This window comes from Nymphaea colorata, chromosome 10, assembly GCF_008831285.2.
Source record: "Nymphaea colorata isolate Beijing-Zhang1983 chromosome 10, ASM883128v2, whole genome shotgun sequence".
In the NCBI taxonomy this organism is placed as follows: Eukaryota; Viridiplantae; Streptophyta; class Magnoliopsida; order Nymphaeales; family Nymphaeaceae; genus Nymphaea; species Nymphaea colorata.
The window spans coordinates 2599047-2611899 of NC_045147.1; the positions used below are offsets into that span (position 1 = coordinate 2599047).

General features: G+C 39.1%; 2 protein-coding genes across 3 annotated transcripts; both read right to left on the minus strand.

Annotated features, from left to right (window-relative positions):
* Positions 1 to 271: 271 nt before the first annotated feature.
* Positions 272 to 2255, minus strand: LOC116262822 (probable transmembrane ascorbate ferrireductase 4). 2 transcript variants are annotated; one of them, XM_050080196.1, is made up of 5 exons: positions 1938 to 2255; positions 1788 to 1839; positions 1499 to 1695; positions 1166 to 1328; positions 272 to 1002 (listed from the first exon to the last, which is right to left on the minus strand). In XM_050080196.1, the coding sequence occupies exons 1-5, from the start codon at positions 2202 to 2204 to the stop codon at positions 944 to 946; spliced, it is 738 nt and encodes a 245-aa protein (XP_049936153.1). In that variant the 5' UTR covers positions 2205 to 2255; the 3' UTR covers positions 272 to 943. The 2 variants fall into 2 exon arrangements, with proteins under 2 accessions (XP_049936153.1, XP_031498189.1); XM_031642329.2 differs by having other exon boundaries at positions 272 to 1328; positions 1936 to 2206.
* A 1256-nt stretch (positions 2256 to 3511) lies between these two features.
* Positions 3512 to 10378, minus strand: LOC116263003 (putative AC transposase). The gene is made up of 6 exons (XM_031642565.2): positions 9862 to 10378; positions 7949 to 8043; positions 7794 to 7852; positions 6061 to 6282; positions 4776 to 5641; positions 3512 to 4558 (listed from the first exon to the last, which is right to left on the minus strand). Exons 3-6 carry the CDS (start codon positions 7810 to 7812, stop codon positions 3722 to 3724), a joined length of 1944 nt encoding a protein of 647 aa, XP_031498425.1. The 5' UTR covers positions 7813 to 7852; positions 7949 to 8043; positions 9862 to 10378; the 3' UTR covers positions 3512 to 3721.
* Positions 10379 to 12853: the final 2475 nt, after the last annotated feature.

Below are 12853 nucleotides of genomic sequence, written 5' to 3' on the forward strand. Positions count from 1 at the left end.
AAGTTCTTAGGTTGGACCTAAAGATCCACACTTGAAATTTGTTTTGTCTTTTTGCTTTGAAAAGATGTTGGATTTGAGATCAAAAGGAGAAGAATCAGATCTTAAATCCAAATTCTCAAATCCTAAGGAGCAAATCCTAAGTATTACACCCCTAAGATCTTTAAGTTCTAAGAATTTTAGATCAGAAGCAACCAAACGCCCCTAAAAACACTTTGTGTGTATGACACCAATTTTTAAGAACATAGCTTACTGAGAGGTCGCACAACTAAAATGGGCCTACAAAAGGAACCGTTAACAAGTGGCCGCCATTGTTGGAATCCAGCCAAGTTTACACAGTCCAAATAAAAAAAACCCCATGGCCTGACAACCCTTAAAAGGAAAGGTTGCCTGCTGATCCTCGTTACAATAAAAGATGCTCTCCCTTAATGGTTCCTGATAATTGAGAGACGGCCATGGACAGAGCTCAACCAGGCCCAAGTCGGGCACAAGCACAACCAGACCAAAGAAACAGTACACCAACAATCGGATCATATACTTCTAGAAGCCCAGTAATGTCTGCATTGACCGTTTTGAGATGCTTTACTCTTGACATTTGCGTTCAAGAAATCTCACCGTAAAAACTCGGTCCCCTTCATGAACAAAAGAGAAGCTATTGAGAGAGTTTCCCAACGTTCAGTTTGCGCCTGTTTCCTTTTAAACTTTTCATTCTGGTCGCAGGAGTACAGGTTTGTCGTCTCACTTTCTTGCAATAAAATTTCGGCTATTATCCATCATCGTCTCACATGGGTAGGGTCCATAAAAAAATGTTGAAGTTCAGGTGTCGGTAGGCTTGTGCCTCGAGACAACAACTACTTGCAACAGCGCAAGCGTGAAGCAGACTCTTCCCCAAAATCTGCACATTGATCACAGCAGGAAAAAGAAAATAATGCTGAGGAAAGGAAAGCTAGCGAGCATGAACTCTTTTTCTTTTTCTCGGAATACTTCTTCTGCCAACTCTTTGGCCTGTGGAAGAAGGCGGAAAAGAACAGTTACTTTCCAATAATGTGAGCGATGTTAGTAGGGTTTTGACATACAGCAGCAAGGATGACAAGGGCACCGAGCAGAGACAGCCCAAGACCTAAGAAATTAACAACCATGGACTCTGGAGAGTTCCTTAACACCAAACCTTTGCCCTGCAAGAATGTGAGCTTCTCCAGGAGCCCAGTTTCAGCTGTTGCCACGGACAATGCATATGTGTAGAGGCCAACAAAGACATGCCATGGCAGGACATAAACCCTCACTCCACGCACTTCTCCTCTGTGCCAAAAACTCATGAATCCAACGATCCACTGCACCAATAGAAGCGGAATGTGATAAATAACAAAGAAAGGATAAATGGGTATCAGTTAAAATGGTTCAGGTCCTCTTTTTCATGGATTCCTCCCGCTGAGAAATTCTAAAACGAAAGAGGAATTGGAAAAGAACCAAAAGACCAAATGGGTTGATGATCACGACTGACCTGGGAGACAAACAAGCACATACAGATCAAGCCCATCCAAGAATGCAGGCTGTAGAAATTGGCAAAACCCTTGTACTTATAGAACTTGATCCAGATGCCGAAGAATCCTAAACCCAGAGCCACTGCTTGCAGAAATAGATGCAGAGATTTCTTGAAATTTCTAGACCAACTTGGCAGAGCTTTATGTATAAGAATAGCTGGAACCACAAAAAATGGAAATGGGTGTCAAGCAGGTGTGAGACAGAGAGAGAGAGAGAGCAACATTAAAAGACTTGCAAAAGAGCTGTACCTTCCCCACTGACAAGTATGAAGCCGATGACCATTACAAGAGGGTGCAACACCTGCAAGTGACAGAAAGAACGGGTAAACAAAGGGAAATAAGGCCGAAACGACATTGCCCTGAAGTTTGGCAAAGACAAGCATTAAGTGGTATGCACACTGTAGACTGTGTCCGTCTTGGAGGAAGAAGGAAGCAGGAAGGATGTCCTGAATCTGAACGCCCAGATGAGCACCAGCACTGCCACAATGACAGATGTGAGTCTAGCAAGGAAGAGCAGAGCATAGAATGGCTTGGTGAAAGTAGCCATGGAACGCCGCAAGCGGAGACACCAAGAAGGAAAGTCTTGCTTGTTCTCTTGTTCTCTTTACTCTTTAACGCTGCAGTGGTTAAAGTGGAGCTGGGGCTGCACACTGTTCCTTTATCCATCCTTATCGTGTTGGTCTCGGACAATGGAGAGGAGAACAGGACACATGCCGATCGAACTGCCACTTGCAGTTGCCTGGGACATGCAAGGTAATATAGTAAAATGGCAGCATGGATGGCACATTAAAAAAAAAAAAAAAAAAAAAAATTGGTTTTATTATTAGTTATTTAAAAATTTTGCTTTTTAAATTTTTTTTTAAAGACTGTTTGCGTAATATGATCAATCACGTTCTTTTTTATGAGGGAATGTTAGGTTATTCACTCTTTTAGAAAACAGTTTTTGTTAAAAATGAATTTTGGCAAAACTCATTTTTGGTGTTATCCAAATTGGCTTTCATTTCTAGTACGAAATCGATTTTCCATTAAACTTTGCAGACAAACTTGGATGTGCCTTTTTTAATGTGCAAAAGTTTTTTTCCGGTGCGAAGTTATATATTTACCTTTTCCTGGTAGGAATAATGCTGAAACTCTATAAGTTACAATTTGAGATTAATAGTGCTCGAAAGCAGTTAGATCTGGTTTGTAGAAAAATGAATAAATCAAGTGTGTGTCATATTAACTTGGTTATGTATATTCTAAATAAGTCCGTGAAGATAAAGAAAAAAAGAATGGAAAGCAAATGCTCCCTTTAACTTCAGACTCGGGGTTCCCAAAATATTTTTTATATGAACACGTTCATTCCTTGGACGGACATCACTTCTCACGGAACTTTATGGAAGTTTTTTTGTGAACGATATTTTTCCCATTACCAAGAGTCCACGCTGATTCAGCATTAGTGAAAAAGTACATGAAAAGGAGCAATGAAGAGAATAATTTCCATATAGTTCAGCAACTTTTCAAGGGTGGTTTTGGTCAATTCCCTTTACAGTGTCTTTTTTCTGTAAATGGGAGCTCAGCTTTCAAAGCTATAGGATTGAAAATCTCAAGTATTAAGCTAGGCCAATCTCTATCATGACCTGATCGGGGCCAACAATAAGCCAGATATACACCTCTGTCAACAAGCAAAATGTCATGCAGTATAACCAAACGGAATCCGAAAGTGATCCCCTTGGAGTATACAGCCTTTTCATTTTGTTTTATCACATAAAAAATACACACGCTGAGAAACCATAGCTGTGGTATGTCAACCTATGATTGCCACTCGAACGATAACTGACAGAGTTACAGAGGGTTTTATTTTTCTAGAGAGGGCACTGTATAATCTCAGATGGCAAAAGTATTTTTCTCCAGAGCCGGTGAATTTACTCTGCCCGTGAAAATAATCAAAAGGACCTCCGGATTACAGGGCAAAGCAAACGTGAAATAGCACATGTTAGAAGGTGCTTTGTCATCATTAGGTGACTGCACATCATGAAGCGTGGCCTAAGAATATACTCTTGTTCTTTTAAATAGCTACATAGGGAACAAACACTGGCCCTTTAGGACAATGTTAAATGATACAACAATTCTACAGATGCTGGCACCACAACTTAACTTCCCATGAAGCACATACTCAAGAGATGATCCCGACCCAGTTTCTCCTAATCCAACTGACCAGCCCGAATCTTGAACCCACTCTTCATCCACGACCGAACACACAAGATCACTTGTGCATTGTCGTGTGACAGGCATAGTCGTTGCTTATCTTCAGTGTCACCCACTGTAGAAAACAGATTCTCGGGTGGCACAGATGTTGGCTGAATTGCCAAATAATCACGAGCCATAACAGCAAGACGAGGATACCGTGTGCTGTTCACCTTCCACCAGTCCAGAATATCAGTTGGCATGGGTACTGGAGGCTCAGATAAATATTGAGTCAGCTCATCAGTTGCACTGCTCATGCTCACCCTCCGTCTTTTGCGTGCTATCTCCTCTGCAAAAGAAACAACAGAGTTGCCAGCTTCCTCGTTTTCCTGACTGCCATAACCATTTGATATTGTTGTGAAATGCCCAGATGAATAATTCATCACAAAGAGGTTTCTGGCAGCCTCCAGATTTCTCTCGCTGTTTAAATCCATAGGTACAAGCTCCCCTTTGATTCTGGGATCAAGAATTGCAGAAATGTATGTGTACAAATTATAAACCTGGCTGCTATACTTCAGTGCTTTGTTACCCATATCTACTGCAGCAGCTTTCAGCCACTCTTGATCATAACGAGAATCTCTGCAAGTGCTTATCATTTCCACGACATTGTCCATGAAAAAGAGAACTAGACCAATTGTTGGAAATTTGCTGGCACAGAGATTGTTTGTAGTTTTATAAAATGGTTCCAGATATCTCTGTGTGCGGTCAACTGCCATCTTCTCTGCAGAAGTCATCTGGTTCCTTCCAAGTATTTTTTCATTCTTCATGATAACAGCATCCATTGCAGTATGTGCCTGCAGCATACAAACAGTTGAGATCAAGAAAAAACACGATTGACAGTTTCTAACTTACATTCCGTAAATGATCAAGATGCAAAAATAAAGAACTCTAGACATCAACTGCAGAAACAATAATGATAGAAAACTCCATACCACATACGAATGACCACTAAACTACCAGTTATTAATAAAATGATGATGAATGAATTCAGAGTGAATGGACTATATGTACCTTGGCTGCGACATCAAGCATCATGTAGTGACCAGTCCAACGCACAGAGGCATCAAGAGGAAATTTCCATGAACCTTCTTGACAAGATGATGCCAACTCACAGAAATCTTGAGCAATTTCAGGTGAAGCATTCATCTCAATAACACATTCCCGAACCTTTGAAATGGTAGCTTTAACAGATCGCAGCCCATCCTCGATAATTAGGTTAAGTGTATGAGCTCCACAGGGGATGTGGGTAAATGGCATCTTCAGATCATCTAAGTAGTCTTTCAGCATGCGGCAAGCAATAATTGCATTCTGATTGTTATCATACGTGCATGCAAGGATCCTACTATTGATATCAAACATCTCCAGTATCTTAAACAGTGAGTGGTAAATCTCCAGTCCTCCATGCGGATATGGTATGTGAACAACATCAAGAAGAACCTTCTGGGCGCACCAGTTTTCATCAATCCAACTCCCCGTGACACTCATATAGGGTACTTTCTCATAAGAAGCCCAGAAATCAAGGGTAATAGATATCTTACTGCTCACCTGCCGTAAGAACATTCTCACATCCTCTCTCATGCTCTTGAAGGCATCAACAATTACAGATTGTGCCTTTGCTTTTGACCAAAACTTCACCGATGAACTGAGGAATTTGAAGGCATCTATAAGACCTGCATCCTCAAAGGCTGATGGGGAAAGCGAGCCACCAATAAGCCACTTAAGTAGCAACCAATTAAGATGGTCAAGATCTAGGGATGGTTGTTTGGTAGGAAGCTGGGCCTTCTTGGATGATGAAGGAGCCAGAATGGCTGGGCCAACAGAGTCACCTTGCTGGTCATATCCAGGATGTCGATTATTAAGGTGCCTTCCCAGATTACCTTCACGTAGAAGAAAAAAAGCAGGAATCAAATGAAATGCAGTTCTACTATAGAAAAAAGGCTCTCACTGAGAGCTGATCTCATTCGTTTAAGTATGAATCAGAAGCTGTAGCCTCATTATTCATACATCATCGATTGCTATGGTAGCAGACAATATACTGCTGCATCGAGGGAGTTGTTCTCCAATAAAGAAAGATGAAAGCAGAAAGTGTAAGAGAAAAAGAAAAATCTTTAAAAAAGGCAATAACTGTTGCATAACCAAATTTTGACAAGCATTACCAAAGTCTCTGACAGCAAATAAGGAATTGCTGTGAATATTTACTAGGAAGCAGCAAAAATACCTCAAAGGAAAGAGATCAACCAGAAGGACTTTATTTTTATTTTAAGGAAATGTAGAACAAACAAATTGCAATACTGACCAGTAGCAGTAGCAATTGAATAGCTTTGTTTGCAGAACTTGCATCGACGACTTTTCCCATCTGCAGCCGTTTCAAAAAACCTTAGGAAAAAGGATGTCATTGATTTCTTCTTTGGCTTGACACTGGGAACAGTATTTCCTTTATCAGAAGCACCCAATCCAATATCAATTGCCTGAGCAGTTGGAATAAGTGCCATGTCCATGGATGGTTTGCTGTCCAGCTCTACAGAAGACAAAAGTCACATAACATTACACTTGCCAAAATTTTGAACATGACATCCACTTTGAAAGAAAAAATTCAAATCCAGTACAGGTTGTTCCACGAAATACTGGAAAAATCATTTAAAATATCATAGAACAATACTATCTAAAAGTTAAACATCAAACTTTTGAACATGTACAACACATTATCAAAATCGCCCAACTTAGCTAATAAATTACTTATAATCTTACTTTTCAAATTATCTAGGGACTAGGATTCTCTTAGTCTTACTGCAAAATCGAGTACAGGTTGTACTTTTGATTTTCTTTTCCTTTATTTCTCTCTTTGAATTACAAACATCATTTTTTTTTCTTTTTTTTGCTATTTATTATTTCTTCACAAGATGAACTGCATGCATTATGTACACATACATGGATGCATAACTGAAAAATCCACTGGTTCTCCGAAAGCTTTATTCAGTGGCATCAGCAGTCAAACTGCTTCTTTGCTAGCAATTTAGTCTCTAAAATTTCATATGAATGTGATGTTGGCAGTGTTGTACGTATCGTACGATACGGGGCCGTATCGTACGATACGTATCGTATCGTTTGTAAAATACGATACGATACACCCCCTGTATCGCAAATGGGGGTGTATCGTACCTGTATCGTACGATACGTGCGATACGGGCCCCCGTATCGTACGATACGTGCGATACGGGCCCCCGTATCGTACGATACGGCCCGTATCGTACTATACGGGCTGATTTCTAAAAAGGAGACTTGAACCCCATTTTTTCGAGTTTTTTTATAAAAACCCACCCCTTCCTCATTTCTAATCTATAGATTGTACCGTTTTAGAGGGAAATCATTGATTTCCATTGTGAAATCATCGATTTTCATTGTGAAATCATCGATTGTCACCGTGAAATCATCTATTAAACCATGGATTTGTGCATGGGTGGCTGATTCCCATTGAGAGGAAATGGTTTTTTTTAAACCATGAAGATAAAGATGAAAAAGAATGATATTGTTATGAATTTTGATGTCTATGAAGTATGAATGATGAACCGTGAACGTGTAAGTTTATAGCATTTAGCAAAATAATAAGTCTATCATTATCTAAAAGACTAAACCATGTTTTCTATGAAGAATTTATTATTTTTAATTTTTTCTGATTTTTTATGAATTTTTTGATTTTTTTTTAAAAATTTTTCTGATTTATTATTATTATTTTTTTAAAATTTACGATATGGTTACGATACGTTACGATACGGCGTATCTTAAAGCCCGACCGATACGCCTTACGATACGCTTTTTTCATGTTAGAACCATAGTTCCAACATCATTTGTAATGATGAATGCCATAGTAAACCAAGATTCCATATCTCATATAATTGCTAGTAACATCCAGCATATTGCTCACCAGCATAAATTATAACAACCACATGGCAGCCTGTGAGACCAAGATTAGCTAATGACAATTGGCGCAGGAAGCAAATCAGGAATGGAGGATTGCAACAACATTCTTACTTTTAAATGCATTATTCATCTTTCACTTAGTAATGCCCGGAGTTTACATCCAAAATTTTCTGCCAGTTGAAAAAAAAAAAAGAAACTATAAGCGCTTAATGAAACAATTTAAAATGCTCTAAACTTTAAAAAGTAAATAAAAAAATTCTACTCACAGACAAAGGACTTGAACCTTTTTATGTGCAAGCATGATAAACAGCAGCTTCTGCACCTCCAATATCTCATCCACAAATACCAATACCCTCAGTTGCTGAAAGGAAGAAAATAATTAATATAAAAAACAAGGTCATGGTAAGAGGAAAAAAAATTGCAAAAAATAAGAAATAAATGAACGAAGTTTAAGATAAGATTTAGCACACTAGGTGAATGACAATCACCTCAGCAGCCACCCAGCCCACCCCAAAAGAAAGACACTCTACAAACTCAAAATTAATTGAAGTTACTGCAGTAGCTAACTGAAAACTGTCAGGAACAAAATAGAACTTGAGGAAAGCTCAGCTGGTGACATAAAGTAGTCTCACTTAATAGCTGCAACAAATCAAGTGTGCCAGCTTAGAAATTCAGTCAAATGTACAGCAATGATAGGATCCTAAAACTGACATTTCTTTGTTTGAAACACATGGCCAACAGCTTGTATGACACCACTCAGAAGAACATTATGAAAAAGTCATAATGCTATAGCATGATGAAGAAGAATAGCCAGCTAATATCTTCTGGAACTAACTAGCAATGGAGTCAAACAATTAAGTTAAGTGTTTTCATAATTGCAACAAAACAGTGACCTCAGAAGACAACAAATACAGAGTTGGATAATATGGTAAGTCATAATCTTCATAAAAGTGCACCTAATCTCAACCAAAAATATTGAATCACCAATAAGCTAAAATCTCTATAGGAAGAGCATTTTGGCCATGCCTCATGAACATAGGTTCATAAGAAGCTTTCCTTGTTTCATACATGGCCATGCTCGTGGTTTTCAGAAAAAGAAAATAAATAATTCTCAGGTTTGACCGTGTGGCCTCACTGAAAATATAGAAGAATGCAAGAAAAGTCTATCATTCACCAAGAACAAGGTGCACACTCATTGCTTTGGAAGCAAAAGGACTTTGCATTTTCTTGGAGAAGGATTGGCGGCGCAGGGGACGACAAGAGCTCCATACATCTTCACTTGGCAGTTTGGGTGAAAACCTTCAAGTTGATGAAACCAGGTCAAGAGCTCCCTAGTCCACACTCTTGCTCCACTCTTATTAAGCTGGAGCAAAAACTCGCTTGCTCATTCACCAACTCACTCAAGCCTTTTTTTCAAGATCAACCCACTAACTCCATTGTTCAGTAGACCTAAACTGTGAGACCTCCGAATGTTAGTTGAGGGTATGCAACGCATTATACACAGAGCATCTCTTAGCATAATATGGTAGCACGCGTTCAACCGCAGCTGGGGAATTTTCCTTTGTCTCTTTGATTGGCAAGACGGGGTTAGGCACTGCCCGGCCAGAGAGGGTCTTACAAGATTAAGCAAAAGGTTCAGCCTTAACGACAAAGAAGGAAACCAATCAGGTGAGTCTGTCCTTGGGATATGCCTACAGCTTACTCTCTTTTGAGTTCATAAGAACATTGTGAAACGCCACTACATTCACATCTCAATTTTTTCTGCCTTCCAAGTTTCCAACATGCCTTGCAAACTTGATGGAATACCAGACGAAATTAAAAAAGCAAGAGCATGCAAGTGAATCTTATAAATTCAATTAAAAAGAAAGTGAACGGTTGGAGCATGCAATCAGCCGCACCAGGCAGAACATGTGCCAAGTATGAAGAAGGTGTACCAGCTTAGTTGGTAAAAGAAAAACGAGTCCTTTATAGAACCCAAAAAAAAAAAAAACCACGGCGCCAAATAATGCAAATGAAGCAGTTAATCAGCAAAATATGGAACCCAGCATCTATATACAAGTTTAACAAACCAAGCTTTAATGTGTAAACAAAAGAGAACCGAGCAGGAATTCGGGCACCCAACTGCCTCAGAGAGAGAGAGAGAGAGAGAGAGAGAGAGAGAGAGAGAGAGAGAGCTTACCCAAGAGACGAGGAGGGAAAAAATCTCAAGGGTTTAGTTCTACCGCAGTGGCTAAAAACCCCAATAGGGTGAGCCCCGCCAGAGGCTGCTGTCATCCCGATCGTGCCCTCTAGTCGATAACCGTCAATTGTGATCTGAAGCTCCTGACTAAGATTACTTCATCTTCCGCTCACACGCGCGCACACAGACAGAAAGGGAGAGAGAGAGAGAGGGAGGGAGGGAGGGAGGGAGAGAGAGAGGAGGGCCAAGGTAGAATCAGGGAAGCAGGAAGTTGGAGCTACGAGTCCGTGAGTTTAGGGGAAGAGAGCGGGAAGGAAGGACCAAAGAAGGAGGAGGAGGAGAAAAACAAAAAGAGGGAGGGAAGAGAGAGGGGCGGGGGTGAGGCCGCCACCAAGAGCAAGGCTCAGGAGCTGAGCGAGAAGAAGAGGGAGAGAGAGAAGCGGATTGGAGTGAGGAGCCGAGCGCCGCGACGCCAGCGACCAAAATAGATTTTGATTTTTGGGGATTCGGACTTCGACTTCGTGTCTAGACTTTTTTAGAGAGAGAAAGAGTGAGGAACTCCCCCTCCTGTCCTCTCATGTGTTCTTTTCAAATTTTTTTAACCTTTTCCCCTTTTTTGTTCCATTAAAACCTCTCTTTTTAACTTTGAGGAGGAAGACGATCCGCTGCGCGACGTCCCGGCGGTTCTCTTTCTCCTTTTCCGATTCACTTCGATTCCCACTTGACAAATCTCTCCCCTCTTTATTTTTACTTTACTCGAAAAATCAATTTAAAACTCTGAGTGGGCAACCTTTATCGACCGAATCAGTTTCAAAAAACGAGACATGGACACTTATCCACTGAGTCGGTTTAAAACACGACTCACTGTAACGTGAAGAAACATTTAAATTGACCGATACATGCCCGCAGGCACCCCGAAACGTTAGCAGTTGAGTTTTCCAACCTTTGCTTTTCCCTTTTCCGTCTCGTCCGGTACGAATCGTATTGACTAACAAACCGAAACGGTTTGGACTCACCATTTTAATAAATATTATAATTATTTTTTAAGCTGAAAAAGAAAAATAGTTAGGACAAGCCGACGCAGATGCGCTCTCAATTGGGAGCCAGACTGACGAGAGCGCCATTTCCAATTTATTTCTTAGATAGAAAGGTAAAAAGGCAAAATTTATACTTAAAAAAACAAAAGGAAGATGGAGAAGGATAATGGCGACGCAGAAGTCACAGCTTTTTCTTTCCTTCTCATCTCTCCCTCCTCCTCCGACCAGGATCCAAACATATGCACTGGATCTGGATTATGTAAAAACCAAATTTAGCTATAAATATAAAATTAACCTAAGAGGTATAGCATAACTGAGCGGTAAAGCGGCCACCTTAGAGTGGTTTGATGTTTCAATTTCGTGGTTGTTGTGGAATGTTATTCATGTGTGACATCTGAGTTGAAAGATATATTATAAAACCATTAAAGTCACTAAGCAAGTCAGAACCTTAAAGACATAAAAGTATAATTTTATGAGTATTATATTGAAAGAAAACAGTTTTTCTTAAGTAAATATAAAAAAAAAATAAAAGCAACATTGGGGATGTGTGGATCTAAATATGAACTCAGATCCAAATTTTGGGTTTGGATAAATGAATTCTTAAATGAATTCAGCTCCATTGAGGAATGAAGATAGATGAAGTGATAGAGCATTTATATGATTCTATCGATCGAACATCGAATTACTTAGATTTGAATCTTCTGGTGGATTGTATATCAAAAAATAGTACAACCAAACATATTTCTTTCTTGATTTTAGATCTTTTCAAAATATAATTTGGTAGATTATGCATGATGCAGCGGATCATATTCCCCTACCTTCCATTTCTTTTGCATTTCAAAACACCATGCGTTTTCAGAGCAAGTAGAGGGGACGTTCCGTATGGTTCGCCGATCTCTAGACCAACCCGGATCCGAACAGATCCAGATTAATTCGGTGGAGTCGGGGTAGGTGGCCCATGCATCACGGATTCACGGCAGCTCAGCTGATACTGTCTTCGTGGCTCACTTTAGCTTAAAATTGAATAATATAAATATATAAATAAAAGGAAAGTGGCGATTTCGGCTCTCTCATATATACATCGCATGAAAATAATTATAATATTTCAGCAATCAACTTACTCTAAAAAGGATTAATTATACACCATTTGGTTTCTGAATTCGACACCCGATCATCTGTAGAAATATAAAAAAAACATTTCACATTGTTTGTATTATTCGTTGTTATTGCTTTGCTTTCTACAAGCTCTAACCATCAACTTTTACGAAAAAAAAAAAAAACTTAAGCAATAGAATTTGTCACAAGGTGGGGACTCGATGGAGAAGCTTATACTTAAAAAAACTTAACCTACGACGGTGTTGTTGATTGTTTTTAAATTTTTAACAATGTTTAGTTGAGAATTTAAATTTACAACCAATAATTACGTAAATCAATTATTTTGTGATATACCACCATATTCCTAGGAGGACCATGGCAAGCTATGTCAATTCTATTCTATCATGTCTAAACAGAAAATAAGACCAACCTAAAACATCTAAAAATGAAAATAATTGATTATTCTTTAAAAAAAAAAAGGATTTACATGGCCTGTATAATTTAATTAAGCGAATATGGTTGACAAGATGTGTCACAAACCCAACTCCTATTCTTACAGCAGACTCGAGCTCCTAATGTGACGGATCTCAACTACCCCCCTTAATGGCTTTAGTTGGAGCCTCAAAATGCTAAAAATCAGGACAATCATTGTTTAACTAACTCTTTATAAATTCTCAAAGATTTCTCATAATTTTTAATATGGGACTCAACATTTTATAATGAAGTGTTACATAGACAGATGAAATCCAATATTTAAAAGGAAAAGCAAACTTAAAATGATAGTAAAGAGGAATGACCATCAAATTAAGTGTTTTAAATTCATTATAGCATGTTTTGGTTAGTACTTGTCTTATATTTGG